General features: G+C 41.6%; 1 protein-coding gene across 2 annotated transcripts in view; it reads right to left on the reverse strand.

Moving 5' to 3' along the window:
* TTC21B (tetratricopeptide repeat domain 21B) overlaps window positions 1-25,112 on the reverse strand; it is a 53,673-nt gene that overhangs the window by 9,941 nt on the left and 18,620 nt on the right. For both annotated transcript variants that reach the window (XM_081321701.1, XM_081321700.1), the window contains exons 11-23: window positions 21,010-21,210; window positions 20,076-20,205; window positions 18,296-18,453; window positions 17,171-17,389; window positions 14,271-14,509; window positions 12,711-12,783; window positions 11,309-11,419; window positions 10,302-10,440; window positions 9,374-9,480; window positions 7,712-7,900; window positions 7,490-7,600; window positions 2,815-2,896; window positions 512-662 (exon numbers count right to left, since the gene is read on the reverse strand). In XM_081321701.1, the coding sequence (XP_081177827.1) occupies window positions 512-662; window positions 2,815-2,896; window positions 7,490-7,600; window positions 7,712-7,900; window positions 9,374-9,480; window positions 10,302-10,440; window positions 11,309-11,419; window positions 12,711-12,783; window positions 14,271-14,509; window positions 17,171-17,389; window positions 18,296-18,453; window positions 20,076-20,205; window positions 21,010-21,210 (1,910 nt within the window). The remainder of the gene's footprint in view (window positions 1-511; window positions 663-2,814; window positions 2,897-7,489; window positions 7,601-7,711; window positions 7,901-9,373; window positions 9,481-10,301; window positions 10,441-11,308; window positions 11,420-12,710; window positions 12,784-14,270; window positions 14,510-17,170; window positions 17,390-18,295; window positions 18,454-20,075; window positions 20,206-21,009; window positions 21,211-25,112) is intronic.

The following is a 25,112-nucleotide window of genomic DNA, read 5'->3' on the forward strand; positions in this document are numbered from 1 at the left end:
ACTAAAAAGTTCAATCAATCAATTCCATCTGCGAGATCTTTTGTTTCCCCGTGAGAAGTTGAAATTAATTGATTGAACCCTTTTTTTTTTTTGCACATGGCGGCGGAGGCCTAAAGCGAAAAGATTTTATAAAACCCAGCTGAAGGCCTGGGACACACGTGCCATAGGTTTGCCACCACGCCTATAGAGGGACACATCCTGCCACTGTATGTTTAAACTCAAAGTGGCTGAGTTTATACAATACATTAAGCTTAAGTTAAAAGAGCCACATAAACACTTAGTGAAATGTATGAATCTATCTACAGAGACAACAGGTTATGGAGTAATAGCAGCTTGTAGCTCAAGGATGTTGCAGAAAAAAGCATACTTTTCTAGCATCAGGAATCAATCACGGTGTATGTATGATACAGATACACTAACTGAACTTGCCTGGCTAATATTTCATAAAGGCAAAAAAACCTTATTTTTCCAGCTTTCTTTCTTTTCTTAGTACTTTTCTAGCTACACTTACCACAAATACAATCCTTTGCAATAATGAAAACCTGAATCAACTTTTGTCCTTGGAGAATGTTTCTCAGCCATTGCAAGGAATCTTGGAATTTCCTCTAATTTTCCAGCTCTTCTTAGCAGATCAATTAAACGAGAGAGTGTAGTGTAATTGTCTAAGCATATGATAATGAAGAGTAATTATGTGTTAATATATGTTCAGATCACACAAAGCAACTTTTTTTAAAAAAGCATACATATGCAAACACAAGGGACGGCGGTGGCTCAGTGGGTTAGGACGCTGAGCTTGTCGATCAGAAGGGAGGCAGTTTGGCGGGTCGAATCCTGAGTGCCGCGTAACAGTGAGCGCCTGTTACTCGTCCCAGCTTCTGCCAACCTAGCAGTTCGAAAGCACGTAAAAATGCAAGTAGAAAAATAGGGACCACTACGGTGGGAAGGTAACAGCGTTCCGTGCGCCTTTGGCGTCTAGTCATGCCGGCCACATGACCACGGAGACGTCCTCGGACAAGCGTCCTCTTCAGCTTTGAAACGGAGATGAGCACCGGCCCCTAGAGTCGGAAACGACTAGCACAGATGTGCAGGGGAACCTTTACCTTTACGCAAACACACACATACGCAGAACAAACATGAACACCAAAGAAAATAAGAAAGTCAATCCCCCAAATCATACATTCTTCACTCTGTAAAGAGACAAGCCTACAATCATATCCCTTGCCTCCTCCATCACACTCACACACCCTTACTTTTGGTGCAGGGGAAGGGCAGGTAGGGGGAGAAAATGAGACAATAGCTAAGCCTGGCCTATGCAGCTAAGAACTCTGATACTGTAGCTGAAATGTTTGTTCTGTTCCAGCCTACAACTGTCCTTGTTGCGTCACAAGAACAACCCCTTTTTTATCAGTAGGCTGGAAAAACCAACCCTTTTTATTTCATATAAAGTCCTGATAATTAGTTCCTCAAAACAAAAACAACAGAATAATTTTCCAACAAATAATTGGTTCAAAAAGCAAAATAGAGCAGGAGTTAAAAAAGAATCTCACCAGTAAAACAAACAGACCATGATTCCCTTGAAGTTCTTTACAAATGGTTGCCTTCAGCAACTAGCACCACCCACACCTTCCCTCTTTATTAAGCAGCCCCAAGGTGTGGCTTCTCAATGCTTTCTCCTCCTCCCTTGGAGTTGCAGTATTGTCTCCCTCTGACCTGCTCTAGTTAACTGGCTTCTCGTAGGAGCATCTATAATGACTTCCATCTGTGAGTCCTCAGAGTCTGACTCATCATCCCCACTCAGCTGAGTCTCATCCGGAACACGATTGGAGGGGCCAGGCTCTTCCTCTGATTCTGAGTCTTATAATTCATCAGAACCTCCCTCCGCCTCTGATGGCTCTCCAAACCCACCTCCTCCTCAGATTCCCCGGACTCAGCTGTCGGGAGCACAGGCTGGCACGGAATCACAACAATGTTATTCTTCCTTACTCTGTTCCTTTGTATTACAAGAATACCTAAGTAAAGCTCAGAATGTTTGGAGAATGCTCCTCTTGTATCAAACAATAATCACATCATCACTTCCAATTGAAAAATATTAAATGTATCTCTTTTTGTTTTTTTTAGAACATGAACATTCTTATTTTTTAAAAAAATTCTCAGAACACACCTTTTAGCTTCTTATCCCAATCGCATTAAGGACTTCAAGAATTAATGGAAGACCAGATTGATTGTACCAATGGCAGAAAGATAATTTATTTCCTTAAAAAAGTCAGATAATATATTCTCTTTTCTTCCATCTTGTTGTCCCCTACCCCTGGAAACTCTTACTGGGAGCACCCTTAACACCCTTGATTCAGCCAAATATCTGACACTTCTCATCCAGACTGTGAAAGCTATTGCTACAAATAATTGTGTCAGCTTGCAAAATGTCTAAATGTTCTTTATTAAATTGACCTTAACATTTGAGTAGTACATAGCCTACTTCCTATTTGACTGGAATTCTGTTTTCCTGTGGTAAAGCAAATACAGGTGCTTTAAACAATAAAGCCCATGGAGGCAAGAAAAAACAGAATTATTGTATAATGGGCTCTGCTAATTATGTAAATATATTCTCCATTCAGCTACTTTTTTAAAAAAGGCCATTATGGTTTAGAAAACGTTTTCTCATCTGATCTGGAACACAGAGGATTATCCTGTCACATTTCTGTGGAATATTTCATTTCTAATCATTTGTGGAAAAGAATTGGTTCCTTTCTCAAGATTTGTTTGATTTTGAACGAGGCTTGTAAGAAAAGAACAACCAAAGGCTTCAATGCTCACCGGGATGGCGGTCCAAAAGCTGCTGGAAATGAAACACAGCCTGATCATAGTCCTGTTTCTTGAACACGAGGTCAGCCATCATCTACAAGGATTAAAGCAGCCAGGCTCACCGTGAGTTCAGAAGGAAGCACACAGCCTGCTCCGCACTGAACTAATCTTGCAAACATCGACCTCTGGCAACAGTGAATAAAAATTCAATTGGGGGAAGACCTTTGAGGTCCCTTCCAGCTGTATGATTCTATATGGTTTGTTCGATATGGGTCAAACATTTCACCTCGCCAATGATAGCGGTGTACCATAAATGTTTAAGGGAAAATAAATTACTCACTTTGATGGAGGATCGAATTTAGATGAGGCCAGTGCTGCATTTTCTGTATTTTACATGCCAGAAGGAAGAAGCTTAGCATTCCTTTCCCATGAAACGAATCCCATTAAAAATGACCCCCAGCGATGATATAAATGAAAGAGATTTGAAAATCTCAAAGCAACGGAAGGAATTTTTATTAATTAATTAATTAATTCATTCATTTCCATTCCATTCCATTCCATTCCATTCCATTTCTGTAGCTGTCCATCTCAATAAATTGCTCTGGAGCCTACATCATAAAGCAATTAAAACAATACAGAATAAATATATATGGTTGCTGAGTAAAACTACTGCCGTAGCTGTTAAGTGTCCCGGACCTAGGCACCTAACCAGGTCTTCGTGGACTTACAAAATACCAGCAGGGTCAGTGGTCATTCAGGGATCTCTGAAAGGAGAATATAGACAAGACAGAATATTCTTGTGCAGATAGCATTCTGCATACCTCATGTTCCATGTTTTCAATTCCATTGACCAAATGACAAATTCCAACTTTCTTTTGGCCAGAAATGCTGGCAAATTCAAAACGTTATGCCCCTCGACAATCGCACTGTTGTTGTTGTTGTTAGTTGCGAAGTCGTGTCCGACCCATCGCGACCCTATGGACAATGTTCCTCCAGGCCTTCCTGTCCTCTACCATCTTCTGGAGTCCATCTAAGCTCATGCCTACTGCTTCAATGACTCCATCCAGCCACCTCATTCTCTGTCGTCCCCTTCTTCTATTGCCCTCAATCTTTCCCAGCATTAGGCTCTTCTCCAGTGAGTCCTTCCTTCTCATTAGGTGGCCAAAGTATTTGAGTTTTAGCTTCAGGATCTGGCCTTCTAAAGAGCAGTCAGGGTTGATCTCCTCTAGGACTGACCGGTTTGATCGCCTTGCAGTCCAAGGGACTCGCAGGAGTCTCCTCCAGCACCATAGTTCAAAGGCTTCAATTCTTTGGCGATCAGCCTTTCTTATGGTCCAGCTTTCACTGCCATACATTGCAACTGGGAAGACCATAGCCTTGACTATACGCACTTTTGTTGACAGGGTGATGTCTCTGCTTTTTAGTGTGCTGTCTAGATTTGCCATGGCTTTCCTCCCAAGGAGCAAGCGTCTTTTAATTTCTTGGCTACAGTCCCCATCTGCAGTGATCTTGGAGCCCAGGAAAATAAAATCTGTCACTACCTCCATTTCTTCCCCATCTATTTGCCAGGAATTGAGAGGGCCGGATGCCATGATCTTGGTTTTCTTAATGTTTAGTTTCAAGCCAACGTTTGCACTCTCCTTCTTCACTCGCAACAAGAGGCTCTTTAGTTCCTCTTCACTTTCTGCCATTAGAGTGGTATCATCTGCATATCTTAGGTTGTTGATGTTTCTTCCGGCAATCTTAATTCCAACTTTTGATTCATCTAGCCCTGCCTTTCTCATGATGTGCTCTGCATATAAGTTAAATAGGCAAGGCAACAGTATACAGCCTTGCCGGACTCCTTTCCCAATTTTGAACCAATCAGTGGTTCCGTGTCCAGTTCTCACTGTTGCTTCTTGGCCCACATATAGGTTTCTCAAGAGACAAATAAGATGGTCTGGTATGCCCATCTCTTTAAGGACTTGCCACAGTTTGTTATGATCCACACAATCAAAGGCTTTAGCATAGTCAATGAAGCAGAAGTAGATGTTTTTCTGGAACTCTCTAGCTTTCTCCATGATCCAGCGTATGTTAGCAATTTGATCTATAGTTCCTCTGCCTCTTCGAAATCCTGCCTGTACTTCTGGTAGTTCTCGATCCACATACTGCTGGAGTCTAGCTTGTAGAATTTTAAGCATAACTTTACTAGCATGAGAAATGAGTGCAATGGTGCGATAGTTTGAACATTCTTTGGCACTGCCTTTCTTTGGAATTGGAATGTAAACTGATCTTTTCCAATCCTGTGGCCACTGTTGAGTTTTCCAAATTTGCTGGCAAATTGAGTGTAGCACTTTTACTGCATCGTCTTTTAAGATTTTGAATAGCTCAGCTGGAATACTGTCACCTCCACTAGCTTTGTTGTTGCTCAGCTTTTCTAAGGCCCACTTCACTTCACATTCTAGGATGTCTGGCTCGAGGTCAGTGACCACCTCATTGTGATTATCAGGGACGTTAAGCTCATTCTTGTATAGTTCTTCTGTGTAATTTTGCCACCTATTCTTAATCTCTTCTGCCTCTGTTAGGTCCCTGCCATTTTGGTCCTTTATCATGCCCATTTTTGCATTAAACGTTCCTTTCATCTCTCCAATTTTCTTGAAAAGATCTCTGGTCCTCCCTATTCTATTGTTTTCTTCTATTTCTTTGCATTGTTCATTTAAGAAGGCATTCTTATCTCTTCTAGCTATTCTTTGGAATTCTGCATTTAATTGGGCATATCTTTCTTTTTCTCCCTTGCCTTTGGCTTCCCTCCTTTCCTCAGCTATTTGTAAAGCTTCCTCAGACAGCCATTTTGCTTTCTTGCATTTCTTTTTCTTTGGGATGGTTTTGGTTGCTACCTCTTGTACAATGTTGCGAACCTCTGTCCATAGTTCTTCAGGCACTCTGTCTATCAGATCTAATTCCTTAAATCTATTTGTCACCTCTACTGTATATTGAACAGGGATATGATTTAATTCATACCTGACTGGCCTAGCGCTTTTCCCTACTTTCTTTAATTTAAGCCTAAACTTTGCAACAAGAAGCTCATGGTCAGCCACAGTCAGCTCCTGGTCTTGTTTTTACTGACTGTATAGAGCTTCTCCATCTTTGGCTGCAGAGCATATAGTCAATCTGATTTCTGTGTTGACCGTCTGGTGATGTCCATGTGTAAAGCCGTCTCTTGGGTTGTTGGAAAAGAGTGTTTGCTATGACCATCGTATTCTCTTGACAAAATTCTATCAGCCTGTGCCCTGCTTCATTTTGTACTCCAAGGCCAAACTTGCCTGTTATTCCAGTTATCTTTTGGCTTCCTACTTTAGCATTCCAATCCCCCATGATGATAAGGACATCATTTTTGGGTGTTAGTTCTATAAGGTGCTGTAGGGCTTCATAGAACCGGTCAATTTCATCCTCTTCAGCACCGGTGGTTGGGGCATAGACTTGGACTACTGTGATATTGAATGGTTTGCCTTGGATTCGAACTGAGATCATTCTGTCATTTTGAGGATTGTATCCCAGTATTGCTTTTCCTACTTCTTTATTGACTATGAAGGCTACTCCATTTCTTCTGAGGGATTCTTGCCCGCAGTAGTATACCTGATGGTCATCTGAATTAAATTCACCCATTCCTGTCCATTTTAGTTCGCTGATACCTAAGATGTCGATGTTTAGTCTTGTCATCTCTTGTTTGACCACGTCCAGCTTTCCTTGATTCATGGATCTTACATTCCAGGTTCCTATGGAGAAAAAATCTTTACAGCATTGGACTTTCCTTTCACCACCAGACATATCCACAGCTGAGCGTCCTTTCTGCTTTGGCCCAGTCGCTTCATTCTTTCTGGCGCTACTAGTACTAGCCCTCTGCTCTTCCCCAGTAGCATATTGGACGCCTTCCGACCTGAGGGGCTCATCTTCCAGCGTCATATCGTTTTGCCTTTTGGTACTGTCCATAGGGTTTTCATGGCAAAGATGCTGGAGTGGTTTGCCATTTCCTTCTCCAGTGGATCACGTTTTGTCAGAACTCTCTGCTATGACCTTTCTGTCTTGGGTGGCCCTGCACGGCATAGCTCATAGCTTCATTGAATTACGCAAGCCCCTTCGCCACGACAAGGCAGTAATCCATGAAGGGGATCGCATTGTTAAATGAAGTGAAATTGCGGCCACTGATAGGTCAGTCTTCTGTCCTAAACAACTGCATTGTTTTCAAGCCCCGAAGATAATTTACTAACCAGTGGGAATTGTGGTAATATTGTTGTGGGAATACTTTTGGACAAAACAGGCCTATTGTAACCTTTCTATATCACACAAAGGACTAAGTTATGATCAGTGGTTGTATTCTTGATGTATAATTATAAAAGAAATTAAAAGTAGATTGGGGATACACGTAGATTTATTAATACTCCTGAAAGTCTTTCTAGCATTTATTTTTCACTTAATTGCTACAGAGTTTTTTGGGGAAGAGGCGGCGGAGGGGGGGGGAAGAGAGTGGCATTACATTTTAAAATGATTTTAAATCTCTTAATTTAGATTCCATTTTGACCAGTATTTGTATCAGTGGTCTGTCATTTTTGATTATGTCTGAAGGCAGGTTTGCTGCTGTGTTGGTAACGCAACAAACGTTTACACATTCCTTAAGAAAAAACAACAACCAAGAATCATCCTAACTCACCATAGTGGCAGCTGCATTGTCTTGATCATTTTTTAGCAAGGCAGTACACTGGTGCTGGCACGCATCCACTTCATCCAACGCAAGGTATAAACGGGAAAGCTCCAACATCACCTGAGAATCAAAGACAGGATCCTTACTGTTTTTCCAAATATGGCCGCCTCCAAGCCTTTCCAAGCAAACCTGAGGGGAAAAATAATTGGCTCAGCTTGGAGCTCAGCTGACCTTGTTGTCTGTCTCACAGTGCACAAGCGCTTCTTTGTAAAAAGTAATGGCTTTCTCATAGTTCCGCTGAGTTGCTGAATGCTTTGCTATCTCTGCACAAATTTCAGCTGCCAGTTGCTTCTGCAAAGGAACAGCATCCAGCTGCTCAATCTGAATCCGCTTCAATACTTTGGCTTGCAGCTCCCGAGCCTGATGGAAAAACCAAAACACAACAACAACAACAACAACAACAAAAACCCAGCTTTTTTGGAAGTTTTTAAGAAGAGATTGGACAACCCTTTGTCTGAAATAGTCCTAGGTGGGTTTCCTGCCTGAGCAAGGAGTTGAACTAGAAGACCTCCAAGGTCCCTTCCAACTATTCTATTCTATTCTATTCTATTCTATTCTATTCTATTCTATTCTATTCTATTCTATTCTATTCTATTCTATTCTATTCTATTCTATTCTATTCTATTCTATTCTATTCTATTCTACTCATTTCAGTAGATTACGGGCAAGGAGATTGAGAGAGAATTTTGGCTGTGAGTCTCTATGACTCACAACTATGCTCATTCTTGTTTTGATACATTTCAGACCAGGGGTTGAATTGAACCAAGTTAGGCCAATGCTGTCTGTAGCTCTGTACTAATTGCCTGCCGAAGGACTCTCAAAGGTTGCGAGAAGGAGCCTTTCTATCCTCCATATGTCAGGGAGAGATTTTAGAATCTCAGGCACACAGAGGATACTTGATATTGAGTCTTAGCTCTCACACGAGGACAAAGTGGCCCGATTGACTTAACTGGTGGAGACATGCAGTAGAACGGTCCACCAGGGTGCTGTAGTGGGTCAACACTGAAATGGCACTAGGGAGACCTGGATTCTAGTCACCATCAGCCAAGTCCATCAAGCATCTCTCTTCTGACACTCATTCCCCACCCCCAAAAACCTAAAGAGACAATATTGAATTGACTGACACCTTCTACATACAATCGGCATTTCCATCAGCAACCTACCCTTCTAATCACCTCAAGATTCTTCCCAAATCGTGACTTAACTGGAACTGCGATATATTGAAAAACGAGGGATCCAATTTTCCATTCAATTTTGGTGGAACATTAAACAATTACACTAAAACCACTGAGAGTCTTCACACGCTTATAAAAGGCTTCTTTTTTTTACTGTATTATAAAAGTAAAAATCCTCCTTAAGACTGCTCCATAAAAGACGTCCTGTAGAGCAGAAAGAGAGTGAACATTCATCCTCTCGGGAGACATCATCGTGGGCATCCTCAAAATACACAATGTATTACAGTTTGAAACAGAAAGAAAGAAAGAAAGAAAGAAAGAAAGAAAGAAAGAAAGAAAGAAAGAAAGAAAGAAAGAAAGAAAGAAAGAAAAAGAAAGAAAGAAAGAAAGAAAGAAAGAAAGAAAGAAAGAAAGAAAGAAAGAAGAAGGAAGGAAGGAAGGAAGGAAGGAAGGAAGGAAGGAAGGAAGGAAGGAAGGAAGAAAGAAAGAAAGAAAGAAAGAAAGAAAGAAAGAAAGAAAGAAAGAAAGAAAGAAAGAAAGAAAGAAAGAAAGAAAGAAAGAAAGAAAGAAAGACCTCAGATCATCATTAGGAAAAAACAAGCAAACACCCAAGGTCATTTCAATTATATATGCTTTAGCTGATTTAGGGTCTCTTTACTTGTTGCAAGGAAACAACAGCATCCTCAGTTCTCTCCATTTTGCTGTAAACCTTTGCAAGAAGAACCAGGTACTGGATATCTTCCATCAGAGACGACAAATCATTGACTGTCGGAATACAAGGAGATGGAATTGAGAGACATGCATTACTGCGGAGGGGGGCATTCAATGAAAATAAGGGCACTAAAGAAATTGAAGTAAGAGTTAGGAAAGAAATATAACCCTAGATAGCTCATTTAATTTAATTTGATTGAAAATGGGGTAACTGAGGTGGCACAGCAAAGAAAATTGCCAACATTTCCCCCGGTTACTATTTCTGTGAAACAGAAGGCTCTGTTTCGTGAACGGTCCTTCCGGAGGCTCCCAGGCTGGAGAGGAAAATCTAGTTATGTATCAGACCACAATGCTTTTCTTTTCTACCTCCAACATCTGAAAGTTTTTTGTTGTGTTTTTTTAAAAAAATCTACTTAGCCTGTTAACTATAAAGTGCTTGCATAAAATATGCCATTGAAGCAAGCTGACTAGTCAAATTTAAAATGCCTAAATAAGTTCTGGAAGTGTTTGCCTATCCCAGTGATGGCGAACCTTTTAGAGACCGAGTGCCCAAACTGCAACCCAAAACCCATTTATTTATCGCTGGGTGCCAGGTGGGCGTGGCCTATTTGGTGGGTGTGGCTGTGCTGGTAATGGAAGATTGGGTGGGTGTGGTCGAGGTGGGTGTGGTCACCTCAATGTCGCTGGTGGGGAGGGACACCTGTGGGGGGCAGCTGGTTGAAGATGGACAGTTGCCACCTCCGAGGCATGGTGCGGGTGCCCACAGCGAGGGCTCTGAGTGCCGCCTCTGGCACCCGTGCCATAGGTTCGCCACCACTGGCCTATCCCATGTATACAAACTTTGAGAATCTGAAACAAATGGGAGAAGGTCTTACCAGGTTCATGATCTAAGGCTTGCCGAAGAACCTTTTCTGCTTTGTCATGCTGGCTCAGTTTTAGCAGCAGCTCAGCCAAGTCGTAACAGAGGAAATTCTGCTGCCCAGTTTTCAGAGCAGCTTCATAGTAGCTGATTGCCTAAAAACCAAAGATTCCTCCTTGAAATATGTTAAATGAAATTTCCAATGTATTTTTATAGATGAGTGCTAATGCCTTTTCAAAACCTCTTAGATACTTAAGGGATAATGTTACCCAATGACCCACATACATTCTACTTTTCAGTGTATTCTTATTTTGTTCCAATTATAATTCCAGGCAATATGCATAGAATAATTATGAAAAAATAATAATATGCATATACAGAAAGTAAGGGCCTGCAACAAGATACAAAAGTTTTGCTGTGAATTAGATCAGAGCTGGGAATGTAAGGCCCTTTCAGTATTGCAAAAGTACAACTACCCGCATTGTTCACTAATGGCTGAGTGGCTGGCTGGGTTCCTGGGAGTTGCAGTTCCTCTGGATGAGGAAAGCAAATGGCATTATGAACATCACCATGATTACAACCTTAAACTCCCCAACTAAGGATTTAAGTTTTTGGTGCACTGTTCGCCAATGTTGAAGAATGCAGCTGGGGAAAAGGATATGTGCTTCATAGCATCCCAGTTTCTCCCACTTTTATATGTTAGGGAATCTGCTTACTTTGCAACTTTAAAAGTCCCTGGTGCTTGTGAAGACCATGCAAGTTATCATTTCTGTATGTTCTTTAAACTATATTTTTCCTTTTCCCTTTCTTCGGGCTGGAGTTGGGATGACTGAGTGAATCTGAGCGTTTACTGGCTGGATGCCCTTCCTGATGCCTATGCGGAGTTCACAGCAGATATTTTCTCTTTGTGCCCTCTTAGAAAAACATCTGTTGCTGCCTAAGATTGAACTCTCAACCTTTAGCGTGGGAGACGAGCCTCTTCACCTCTAGGCCACCACGCCCCTCTTGTTCTTCATACTATACCTTTGAATAATTGTGAGTCTTGACTAGAGCATTCCCAATTTTACGAGCCAAGGCTCCATCTCTAGGATTTTTCTTTAAAGACTGTTCATAAGCCTCTATGGCTTTTTCAGGCTAGAATTGCAACAGATAAAAATGAAGATTATATATGACTGGACTTAAAATGCAATCCAACGCAACCCAACCCAACCCAATACAGTTTCACACCATTGCTATCAAACTCATCAGCCCACTCGTTCCTGAAATAATTTTTCAAGAGAATCAAAAGCTCACATAATTAAAAGTTCCATTAATATAGGGCAAATGTAACTCTCCAAACATTGATGAACTGCACTCTGAGATCTTTCACTTTTGGCTTTGCTGTCTGTGTTGCTGGGGGCTGAAGCAACATCAGTTCAGTCATAGCTTTGCCTATCTCATGCTTGGAAAACTCTAAGACTCTAAGTAAGTAAGCAAAAAGCTCCCAAAGTCCACATTGACATTCGGGCAAAAATCCTTTGATCCTGACCGGCTCAAGGTTGACTCAGCCTTCCATCCTTCCAAGGTCAGTAAAATGAGGACCCAGATTGTTGGGGAAAATATGCTGACTCTGTAAACCGCTTAGAGAGGGCGGTAAAGCACTGTGAAGCGGTATATAAGTCAAAGTGCTATTGTCGTTGCTAAAAAGGAGAGCAAATGCACAGTTCCTTTGATAACATTTTTCAGGAACAATGCAGCTCAGAAAGCCAGGTATGACAAAACAGCTCCACCTCACAACAATACCCATTCATATACCTAAAAGATAGTGCATTACTTTGATTAAAAAACAGACAGCTCAGACTTTAGATCATACGCCCTTTTAGTGCATGCACAGAATCTGCATATAAAGAGACACAATAACCAGTCTAAACCACTTTTCTTGCTAGTTGTTATGAACTCTATACTTGTCTCCCTTGCAAAAATTAGCATTTTTAACCATTCTGGAGGCGTTTTGAGTTCTTACGTATAGGATTTTGACCTTAAACATGTTTCTAAAAATTTTCAAAATATCCAATATGGGGCTTAAAGTAGATGTCTCAATCTTCAAAGAGATGCCTTCAGTACTGTGCCTCCACAGGATTCAGAAGACATATATGTATCACCTGTATTTTTCATTTTACCTCCTAAAGGGAGTGACTTTGGGAACAGGAAGCCTGAGTGAGAATAGTGGAGGAACTAAGATCAACTCTTGTGTCCATGTTGACGGGGAGAACAAGAATCTCTTCAACTTCATGCAGATATTTAGTGCAGTGGTATTGTGATTGAGTAGATGACCTTTTCACTTTCAGATTATAACTTTATCCTCCCTTTCTTTTTGTAAATGCCCAATATTACAATAATACTAGCTTCATTCTAGTATTCTTAGCGTAAAATTGGAGAAACCTACCTCCTGGATATTCATGTATGCATCGCCAAGGAGAAGAAAGGTGTGGGGACTTGGCATTTTTTCCACCAGGTCTCTACAATGAACAGTAAGAAACCTTATGGTAAACACTGCGAGAAACAGAAACTTTTACTGGCAGTTCAAATAGGATAGCTTTTCAAGAATCAAAAATGTCAGGGGTTGATCTTTAATAGTAAATATTAAATATTTGCTTCTTCCTTGGAAACTTCAATTTAATAGGAACAAAGAATACTTATGTTCCAGAGAAAGACAACTGAAATCAGTTGATATCCTGGAGAACTTAGTTTTAATTAGCATGCCTGAATCTGTGGGCAAGTATTTTTCTGAGATTACAGTAATTCAGGGGAACACATTGAAATGGGATGAAAAGTACCCCAAATCATAATTCAGCCGGTGAAGATGAAGAGCAGTTTGGAAGTGTTCATCTCCAGTTTTGGTTAACAATGTTAACCATTCTTAACTGAATTAAGCAACATCAAACCATGTTTTAGACTCATGTATGAAGCGGGCCTCTTTTCACAAACCATACAATTAGTTTAGGATAAAGTGCAAGTAATCTAAACTGAAATATGTAGAGGAAGGTAGTGGATGGGAACATGAAAGCATACTTTTCACACTACTACTAGCTGTGGAGGCTTCCCCAGCTAACAATTTGGCCTCTGAATTCGGAATCAGCAGGAGTTTCTAAGTTGTTTTTAAAGGCAGTGTAGAGTACACTGCAGTCATTCAATTGCACGGTGATCAAGGCACAACTTACACAAGATTCCTGGATGAATCCTAGCTAGGCAAAGACCCCCTGACCATGGCTTCCACTTCCTATTTCAGTAGGTAAGGTAAAGGTAAAGGTTCCCCCGCACATGCGTGCTAGTCGTTTCCGACTCTAGGGGCCGGTGCTCATCTCCGTTTCAAAGCCGAAGAGCCAGCGCTTGTCCGAGGACGTCTCCGTGGTCATGTGGCCGGCATGACTAGACGCCAAAGGCGCACGGAACGCTGTTACCTTCCCACCGGAGTGGTCCCTATTTTTCTACTTGCATTTTTACGTGCTTTCGAACTGCTAGGTTGGCAGAAGCTGGGACGAGTAACAGGCGCTCACTCTGTTACGCGGCACTCGGGATTTGACCCGCCAAACTGCCGACCTTCTGATCGACAAGCTCAGCGTCCTAACCCACTGAGCCACCGCGTCCCTATATTTCAGTAGGTACTGTAACTCAAAACACAAGTTCAAGACTTTCACAGCCAAAGGCTGTTGATATACTATAGAACTGGGCGTCAACAGCAGATTGATAATATCTCATTGGTGATCACACCCAGTAGTTTTGTATGGATCTTTGATAAGATAGACGCCAGGGGCTCAAACCTTTGTATCCCATGACCAATGTTTGGAACTGCCCACTCAGATGGGCGTTTAAAACAGTGCCCGTGACTATGACTATGGTATCAGCAAAGAGCAGAGAACTGATATGTCAAAGTGGTTTCTTGGATATAAATTTACAATGCAATTTATTTGGGGGGGGGAAGGATGTGGGCAATATAAGATCTTACCTATAACAGCTTGCATACAGCTTCTTGTTTCTCCTGTACTTCAGGTAGATCTCTGCCATCTTTTCTTTGGCTTCAACAAAATAGGTCTGCTCTGGTGTTATATTTCTGAACATAGTTAAAGCTGCTTCAACATCTCCTTGCATAAGAGCTAAGTCTGCATTAGTAATCATGACCCTCAGTTCTTCAGTTGTGCCAGAAAATTCATTGATAGCATCTTGGAGGATTTTAACAGCTTCATGCTACAAGCAAGCAAATGTTTTGTCAAAATGCCAGCCATCACATTCATGCAAAACTTCAGCTCTCAGATTAAACTCTTTCAGTTTGTCTGCCAAATTAGTTAGTTGCTAACTAGTTAATTAGTTAGTTACTTAGAGCCATGGTGGCGCAGTGGTTACAATGCAGTACTGCAGGCAGCTACTGCTGACTGCCAGCTGCCAGTAGTTCGATTCTCACTGGCTCAAGGTTGACTCAGCCTTCCATCCTTCCAAGGTTGGTAAAATGAGGACCCAAATTGTTGGGGGCAATATGCTGACTCTGTAAACCGCTTAGAGAGGGCTGTAAAGCACTATGAAGCAGTATATAAGTTTTAAGTGCTATTGCTATTGCTAGTTCATTGGTTCACTCCCTTCCTTCCTTCTTTCCTTTCTTCGATATAGTTGCCCATCTCACACAGAGATTCTGGGTGGCTTATAAAAGTTTCTGTCTGAATCTTGTACAGGATATTGTGGGAGGATTTTTACGGTGCATAATTGGTTCACACCCCAAATTAGTCAAAAGGTAATTTATCTCAATTTATACATGTATAATTTGAGTCATATTGGTCATAGTTATTAATTAAATTTCTACACTGCCCATCTCATTGAAGTGACTCTGGATGGTTTACAACTCTGACTTGCTTTATACTGATTTTCACTGTTAAAACGTTTAAGATTTGCAGATTTAAATAACTTGTCATTTTGAAATTTTATAACAAATGTTATGATGCCAGTAAATCTTTCTCTTTTTTACCTTCTTTCTTTTCCCTTTGTCTTTTTGACTGTATTTTTAAAATTAATCAATTATTATAATAAAAAAATAGAAAAACGGTTGACTCACATGGACCACCAGCCAGATCTAATGGTCTTTCTATTCCCCGTGAAGTTCTACATTGCTACAAGCTGTCTATCTAACAAACCTACTAGCCCTATTGAGATTGTGATAGGAAAAATGCATTATCCTGTCCCCCCCCCTCTTTTTACTTTCCCAGTCATCCTCTGCAAACTACTGTAATAGGGAGATATTTTGAAGCAGGTTATCTTCCCCACCTGAGTTGCCTCCCTGTGCAATTTGCTTTTTCCCCCTTTATATATTTCAGGAATGTCCAAACTTGCAAAGAAGCCTTTAGGATTCTTCTGTATACAAGCTGAAGAGCATTGTGGCATATAACTTGGCAATATCTCTAGCACACAGGTCTGCAACCCGCGGCTCCGGAGCCGCATGCGGCTCTTTCAGCCATCTCCTGCAGCTCCCAGTCCTCTGCCATGTGTAGTCCCCAAAAAAAAAGTGGAACTAAAAAAGTTCATCCAATCAATTCAAATATGCAGGGTAGGTGCATATCTCGCCTTGGCTCCACTCTTCAGTCAAACCCTGTTCTGCGCATGCGCGCATGTACACGCATGTGCACACATTTTTTGTGGCTCCCAGTTTTTCCTTTTGTGAGGGAACCGGTTCCGAGTGGATCTTTCACTGTTTCAGGTTGCTGACCCCTGGTCTAGCATGACGGGAGAGAATCAGAATCAACCTGTTGCCATATTTTATTCAAAATTCCTGAAAATGCACCTTTCCTTCTAAGGTAGATCCCGACTTGATTAGTTTTTCAGACCATTCCACCACATCTGCTGACAAAAAGTTTGCCCTTATGTGGAAGGCAGTTTGAAAAGCTTCCAAATAACCTCCTTTATTCCAACTGAAGAGAAGGGGAAAATCTCTTTTAAATGGATGCAGTCATGGGCAATCCAAGAGGAAAATGTAGTCTATAGAAGTTTCTTAGCTGGGTGGCATTTTTTTTTCTTTTCTACTCATGGCCTTTCAAATTCAAACTTTTTCCCACCACAACGTTCTAAAAAGCACCTTTCGATTGCTGACCTTGCTTTCTTGTTAGCTATAAAGCTTCCGACTACATGAGAGAAAACTCAGACGTCCTTATTTCAGAAAAGAGTAAGGAACTATCACGCCCAGCCTTTGCTTGGATTGGATTGGACATTCTTTGCTCAAATTTTGCAGACCTTGCTGACTATTACTTGCATTGGGCTTTAAAGAAACTGCTTTCAAACCATAGTTTATGAAACTGACATCTTTCAAATTAGCCATGTTTTGTCAGAGATAATTTTGCTTAAGCATGAATTCCCTCCTCCATGTGAAAAGGCAACCGACAAGCCTCAAAGAAAGCTAGGCTCATTCATGTTTCATCAAACCCCATTCAGGGCAGTGTCCATAGGCATCCTGTTGATCACTGCTATCATTGTATTACAAATACTTTAAAGATTTTAAACTGTAAATGTAATAACGTCTCTCTGAAGGTCATAAGCCATGCTAAAGTATTAAATGCACTTATGTCAGCTCTCTCAGATAAATCAGATAGGAAACATAATAGATGAGCTAAATCTACTTTATTGTAAGGTTACATTGACAGAATCTGGCAAATCTGAAGGTACAAACTTCCTGCCGCCATTTTAACCATCCGATCAATTAAGGTGGGTCCTTATTAAGCTTCTTTCTCGGACTGTTAAAACTCTTGGGGGCTTCTTCCCGTTGTCTGATTGTTTCCTGATTGCATCTCTTTCCCTCGTCCCCCAAGGTCACCCATTACAATTCATATCATTGCCATATCATTTGATATACAAATAAATAAAAATAAATACCTGTTCACCGTTCAAACGATGAGCCTGTACCAGTTCCAGGTAGACAGAGAGACGATCGTGCCCATCGATTTCAATTGCTTTTGATTTAGAGGACAGTGTACTTGTTCTCATCCCTGGCAAATTCATTGCCATCTGCAAGGTTTTAATGGCTTCTGCTATCTCACCCATCTTTACCTGGGCTTGAGCTTTTACTAAGTGGTACACAGGATGTTCCCTAATCTGGTGAAAAGTAATTTGAGCAAATAATTGGTATCTGCATTCTCTACTGTCTTCCACAAAAGAATATTTAAAAAGCATTGAAAATCAACTGTATATTACTCAGATATTTAAGAATGTTCTTTAAGCAATTATTGTACTATATAATTGCTAAGCTTTAGAAAAGGTTCCCAGAAGGAGTTCAGCCTTCAAATCATACAAGGGGTGCTGGAACGTTTGATTATTTTGAAAATCAAGAGTACAGAGTACATTGAAAAGGAAAAATTCTATTAATTACTACAAAACAAAAATCAGGGTGACTTCTAAATGGTAGGCCAGTTATTAGACCCACTGCTGGAAAATAAAGATCTATAGAACAAACGATGGCCTTCAAATATCTAGGAATTACATTGCAATCCTCTGTAAGGCAACAAGTAACGACCAATACAATTCTGCTATAAACTTCTGATAATCTTCCTGTGATCACCATTGTAGGCCTGTATTTATCAAAACTTAAAATCTCTTGAAGGTTTCTGATCCAAACTTGTTACATCTATACTATGAGCTCCTCTGTGTGTACATCTGGTGCTTCGCTATACCTACAATCTGGGCTAGCTTCTCTTGTGGCCAGAATGAAGTTTTGTCAAGTTTTGAACTGAACTGATCTTTAATTAGGATAGTTGGATAGTTGTAAATCAGCAAGAAGAAGGAAATTGAATTAGACTTTAGAAGTCTGTCAGTCCTGTAGGCAAGGCAAGGAAGGAAACTACTTTAGGGCATTAAAGGGCTAACCAACAATTCTGACAATCTGCAATCGCCTCAGCACTCTCAAACAATAAACATCAATATTAAAAATTCAGGGACCCAGTTTAGATGACAGTCAAGTATGCAATGAAAGTAAGAGTTTTAGTACAAACTCATCCAACTTGCCTGAAAGTTGTAACTTAGGCAGAGCTCCAGAGACTGGGCACAGAGTTGGAAGTTGTTTTGCAACAGATGAACTTGAGCCATGAGGAGATGAGCCTCTGCGTAGGAAGGATTCTGCTCCAAACAGTGTTGTAAGATCCTCTCAGAGGCTTCATAGTTGCCTGAGCAGATTAAAGAAATGAAACACAAGAAAATAAACGCCTTCATCTTCAAAAGTTGTTTTACAGAAGCATCTGTAAAATAATTTTCTCCCTGACCGCATACAGTATGTTTCTTTGACCCTCTCATCCCCTACTAGCCAATAAAGGCATGTTTCAATTTAATTTAACAATATTATCTTTGTTTTCAAAATTACAGGAGTTATGAAGTAATAAAATATGAGAAAGAGTTTGATACAAGCTGCCTGTGTTGTTTCTTGGCTTATACATTCACAATCTGGCAACTACGCTTTTTAAATTTTATTTTAAAAATACCATGGGCTGCAATCGGCAGAGCAATAGGGAGAACTGAATAAAACTAGGTTACATTAATGGACAGGGCTAGGATATTTCCTGCAAAGGAGGTTCTTTTTCATTCAGAATAACAGAATAACAGAGTTGGAAGGGACCTTGGAGGTCTGGCAGGAAACCCTATACCATTTCAGACAAATGGCTGTCCAGTCTCTTCTTAAAGACGTCCAGTATTGGAGCATTCACAGCTTCTGGAGGCAGGTGGTTCCACCGATTAATTGTTCTGTCAGGAAATTTCTCCTTAGTTCTAGGTTGCTTCTCTCTTTGGTTAGTTTCCATCCGTTGCTTCTTGTCCTGCCTTCCGGCGCTTTGGAGAATAGCTTGCCTCCCTCTTCTTTGTGGCAGCCCCTGAGATATTGGAACACTGCTATCATGTCCCCCCTCGTCCTTCTCTTCGTTAAACTAGACATACCCAATTCCAGCAGCCATTCCTTATATGTTTTAGCCTCCGGTCCCCCAATCATCTTTGTTGCTCTTCTCTGTACTCTTTCTAGAGTCTCAACATCTTTCTTACATCGTGGTGGCCAAGACTGGATGTATATTCCAATAGTAGTCTTACCAAGGCATTATAAAGTGGTATTAACTTTATATACATATTTTCTAACCAACAGAATATTGGAAAGAAACTGCATAAAGGAGGTGAAGCCGCTGTCAGTAAAGAAACTTTCTGAGATTGGAACAGAGCAGAGCAGTTTGGCGAGTGTATGGGGAACGAAGCCAGGAAAAAAAGATCAAGCTCGAAAGGGATTAAGATCTGGTGGGCGAGGATAGGGGTAGGCGGCTGTTGAGAGAAAAAAAAAATCTGGAAAAATATTCTCTTGTTGAACAGTAGTCTGGACAGCCTAATTATAAATTTATATGCATGCTCTCAGAGCCACATCCTAAATCATCTATGAGAAGATAATGCATGCAATACACACACAAATGCGAACATTATTTTGTTGCACAAGAAAATGCCAACTTCTCCTATGGCTGTTTTTGATAACAGGGATGGAGAGTAGCTCAGAAATCATATTCTTCATCCTTTCCTTACCTTGTTTCTTCTCCAGATGATTAAATATACCAGGTCTACAGCAAAGCCAAAGCTATTTTTAGTCTATTTCCAACCTAAAATGACTATTCCTCATTTATACTGAATTTTAGCAATATATTCCTCAGAAAGTCTGTCTGTGGGGCAATGTAAGCCTGCGCTTTACCCGATTCTCTGAAGCTGCTTTCTGAAGCTGAGTGTATAATTTGAAAGAACAAAAATGTATCCTTAAAGAAATTATTACCTGACAAATATTTCACTTTTGCAACCAAGTAGGCAGCTTGTAAAAGACCGGGGACTGTTTTCATCACAGTTTCAAGGACTGATGCACAAGGCCTCAGAAGTGGTGAAGGAGGCTGCCCTGCGCCTGCAGGCTAAAAGTTAACACAGACCTCATGATTAAACATTACTGTAGTCCAACTATACAACAGAGACAGTTCAATACGATGAATAAATAAATAAATCTTCATGAATTAGGTTAGGATTAGGTTTGGGTCATAACAATTTCCTCATTTACACTTTTAATGAAAAGGGAGGAAATGTTTTCAGTAGTTAAAAACTAAAAGTATTCTCCCAACTGAGCTTGTATCTTGTTATTTTCATGATAACATAAAAGTATTAGCATTATCTTTTTGCCCTTTCAGAGGTTAAGGTAAAGGTAAAGGTTCCCCCGCACATGCGTGCTAGTCGTTTCCGACTCTAGGGGCCGGTGCTCATCTCCGTTTCAAAGCCGAAGAGCCAGCGCTTGTCCAAGGACGTCTCCGTGGTCATGTGGCCGGCATGACTAGACGCCAAAGGCGCACGGAACGCTGTTACCTTCCCACCGTAGTGGTCCCTATTTTTCTACTTGCATTTTTACGTGCTTTTGAACTGCTAGGTGGGCAGAAGCTGGGACGAGTAACAGGCGCTCACTCTGCTACGCGGCACTCGGGATTCGACCCGCCAAACTGCCGACCTTCCAATCGACAAGTTCAGCGTCCTAACCCACTGAGCCACCGCGTCCCTTTCAGAGGTTAGTCTACTATAAATCAGTCTTTACTTCCCATACATGGCAGGCTAAATATTTTAATAATTGTTCTTTCCATCCTAATAGAATATTTTAAAGACGGAGTGAAAAACAAAACATTATATATTTTGATTACCGGTACTTTTAAAAGAGAAGAATTTTAGTACCTTACCTGACTTGGGCAAAAATTAAAATATTCCTTAATAATTTCTATCAAAAAATCAGGATTTAATTTTTCAAAATATTCTATACCAAGAGGTAAACCCTGGAGAGAAGAAAAATGGGCATCGAGGACATCATTCAACAAAGTAATAACTTCTTCTTGTCTTTTATTTTTCTTCATAGCCAAAACTGCACGTAGATAAGACAGCTCCTACAAAACATTTTTTTTTGAAAATACATAAAAATATTTTCTATTCCATCAGGTGTTAGGCATGGATACTGACTGTTGTACCTAAAAATCCCCGTTAGGGAATTCAACCTCTCAAGTCAAATTTGTAGAGCATTCCTCCATATCTGTCTAAGTCTTAAATTAAACAGATTAAAAACTGAGAGTTCCATTCCAATTACCTACATACATACAGATAGTCCTTGACTTATCACAGTTGAGACTAGAATTTTTGTTGCTAAGCAAGGCGATTGGTTAGTTTTGTCCAATTTTACAAGCTTTATTGCCTTGTTCAAGTGAAGTAACTAAGAGGTGTACATGCTGCCCTCACATTTAAGAGGTTGAGAGTTCAGTCCTAGGCAGCAGGAGATGTTTCTCTATCAGGGTGCAAAGAGAAAATATCTGCTGCAAACTCCACGAAGGCGTCAGGAAGGGCATCCAGCCAGTAAAGACTCAGCTCCATTTAGTTACTCTGACTCCACCCCAAAGTAAGGGATTACAGCGTTTTAAAAGAAAACAAAACCCCATGGTTAAGTGAACCACTGCAGTTGTTTGTTTTTTTAATTAAAGTTTTATTAATTTTTAAGAATTACAGTCTTTAGTGCTTAGTAAATGACATGTTGTCTGGGTTCAAATATTTAACATTAGCTTTTTCAATATAAGTCTGTTCAATACTACACAATCCAGTTATTTTTTTCCCCTGATCCTCCTTTCTTCTCCATATTTTTTCCATTTTCCCTTTATTACACCATTACAATTTTTGGTAGTTAATGTATACAAAGTTAGACATAAGCATCTTCATCGTATTTTACTAATATCATACAAATAATAATATCAATTCGTAAATCAAAAATGTCAATTCATTAATCAACATCCTGTTTTTCCTACTCTTGTTAAAGTTTGATTTCCCATCAGTATTTGAAATATCTTTATCAGTTATGATTTCCTCAATATTAGACATTTATATAGCTGAAGATTTTATTCAAATCAATCCTCCTCTTATCCTCATATTTCCCATATCAAAAGAAGAAAAAAAATGCCATCTTAATTCTAAATCCTATCTATCATTATAAAAGTCTAATTATATCTAAAAGTCTCCCGTTCTTTTAATCTTATTCAAAGAAGGATATAAACCTATTATGCCCCCTCTAAAAGGTCAAATCTCCTGTTTTTTTAAATCTGACTCTCACTTTCTTTCTTCGCTAACCCGCTTTCCAGTGAATCACTGCAGTTGTTAAGTGAATCATACAGTCATTAAGTGAATCCGGCTTCCCCCACTAACTTATCTTGTTGGAAACCAACTGCAACCAGGCTGCAACCATTATAAGTTATTTGCCGATTGCCAAGCACCCAAATTTTGATCACATGACCGTGGGAATGCTGTGGCAGTCGTAAGTGTGAGCCCCAATCATAAGCCACTTTTTTCAGTGCAGTTGCAATTTTGAACAGTCGCTAAATAAATGGTTATAAGTCAAGGACTTCCTGTACGGAACTCCCACAATTTATCAGCTCAATCCTTTCTTTTCCAGAAGCTTTTTCAGCAGCAGTCCAGAAGATTAAACTTCAATGGACATCATACATCTTCTTTATAGAAAGAAGGGAAAGCCCTCAGGCTGAGAGCTTTAGCAATGGCAGGATCCAAAACGTTGAAAGTTATGAATCTGCAAAATTTAAGGGATCTCATTTTCCCAACAATGTGTCCATTGGTGGGATTCAAATACGTGAACAACCGGTTCTTCGTGTGGATGCCGCTTCCGGAAGTCCATCCTGAGCCTGGGCAACAAAAAATTAGCTACCGGTTCTGCCGAAATGATGCGAACTGGCTGAATCCCACCACTGAATGTGTCCTGTGTTACTGGAACTCTCAAGCTCGTTTAAGAAGCTTCCTCGCTAGCGCCATCCGTAGGAAGTGTCAGGCTTCCCCCAAGAAGCTGGATTAGAAACACTTACACAGCCATTTACGGTAGGAATGTAAGAACTTCTGATAAGTAGTTTTACTGCAGAAAAGCTAAAGAAACCATTATGAAATCATTCCAGTGACTGCTGTATATAGGATGTAAGCTATATACCAAGGGTCTTGGTTTCCCTTCCTGGCCGACTATTATCTGGTCCTCTTACAACATGAGTTTGAACTGTAACCGGAGTTCTCCTACCATTCTGTATCTCTACAGGCTTATCAGCCCTGATGTATTCCGCTGACTCCCTTGCTCTAATTCCCTCTTCTCTCCTCCCCTCCCCTATAATTTTGGAAGGTCCGGGGTACAACCACTGTGGGAGAGTGGTTAAGTTTTTACATCTGCTGCCTCCCAGAGGTGAGAGCTCTGGGGGGTATTGCTCCCCCGGTTTGTATGTACCAGATTGCCCCCCGGCTTTGACCGCCGTGAGAGGGCGGGATTCGATCTGTTCCGGGATTTCCCAGCTCTAGTGGCAGTGGAGCTGGGCTGGCTCTCTGGTCATTTGCCTTCGATTTATTTATTTTGAGACCCTCCCATGTTGATCTGGTCTGCCTTGCTGTTTTTTGTCGGACTTGTTAAGATCATGCGTCTGACTTATTCTAGCACGACCTTATACGCTCTCAGGGGGGCCCCCCCATCCTGGGAGCGACCCGCCTTACTTTTTACACCTCCTCTTGATGAAGGGCCCGAGTGTTGGGACCCTGAGAGATGGCTGGGCATGGGTAGGGGCCTCCGATATAAGCCAAATAGGAGGCCCCTGGTTAGTTTTTTGGTTAAATTTTTTAGGAGGTTAGGGAGGGGGGTGGGAACTTCTTTTGGTTGTTCGGATATGGGGGGCAGTCCAGCAACCATTGTTCAGGCCAGGGCCGGGATTGATCGCGGAGGGGAGGAGCGGGGGTCGGTCGCCCCCGGGGCTCCAGGGCAAGTCGTGGGAATGCCTATTCCCACGACGTTAGGGAATGGCAGCAGGTGCAGGAACAGAGGGCCGTATCGATCTCAGGGAAGGCCTCTCCGCTACTTGCAAGCGGTGAGGCGTTCCGACCCTCTTGTTCTACCCCGAGGTCCCGGGAGTGAGGATGTGCAGCCGCCTGAGCTCCGGCTGGTGTACCTGAATGCCAGGTCTGTCGTTAATAAAGCTCCTCTCATCCGTGACTTGGTTGAGGGTGAGCAGGCGGACCTGGCTTGCATCACGGAGACTTGGTTGGGCCCAGAGGGCGGTATTCCTCTGGCTGATCTTTGCCCACCAGGTTTCCGGGTGCTACACCGGCCTCGGGCTCAGGGTAGGGGTGGGGGAGTGGCTGTTGTTATGAGGGAGACCTTAGCTCCGCGGGAGGCCACCGTTCCGCAGATAGTCGGGTGTGAGTCTCTCTTCTTGAGATGCGGCCCTGGTGCGCAGTTGGGCTTGCTGCTGGTGTACCTTTCGCCTAGTCACGCAGCAGCAGCCCTGCCTGAGCTTCTCGATGTCCTCTCTGGGTTGGTGGTTGAGTTCCCGAAACTTATAGTTTTGGGGGACTTCAATCTACCATCTCTGGGAGGATCATCTGAGTTGGCTCGGGAGTTCATGGCTTCCATGACGGCCATGGACCTGACGCAAGTAATTTCAGGACCGACTCATGAGGGAGGCCACACCCTTGACCTAGTTTTCTTATCTGGTCGGTGGTTAGATGACCTTGGTGGGGGCTCTCCAATTATTATGCCCCTGTCATGGACCGATCATCATCTCCTGCGGCTGGTCTTCCGTTTTGCCACCCCCCGCCGTGGGTGTGTGGAACCAGTTAGATGGTACCGCCCCAGACGCTTAATGGATCCCGCGAGATTCCAGGCAGCGCTGGGGTCCCCACCTGCCTCCCCCACTCACAGCTCGGCAGATGCCTTAGTGGAAGCTTGGGAAAGGGCAGCCACTGAGGCTCTTGACCGAGTTGTACCCTTGCG

Source organism: Vipera berus (genome assembly GCF_964194415.1).
Source record: "Vipera berus genome assembly, chromosome: 1".
NCBI classification, from domain to species: Eukaryota; Metazoa; Chordata; class Lepidosauria; order Squamata; family Viperidae; genus Vipera; species Vipera berus.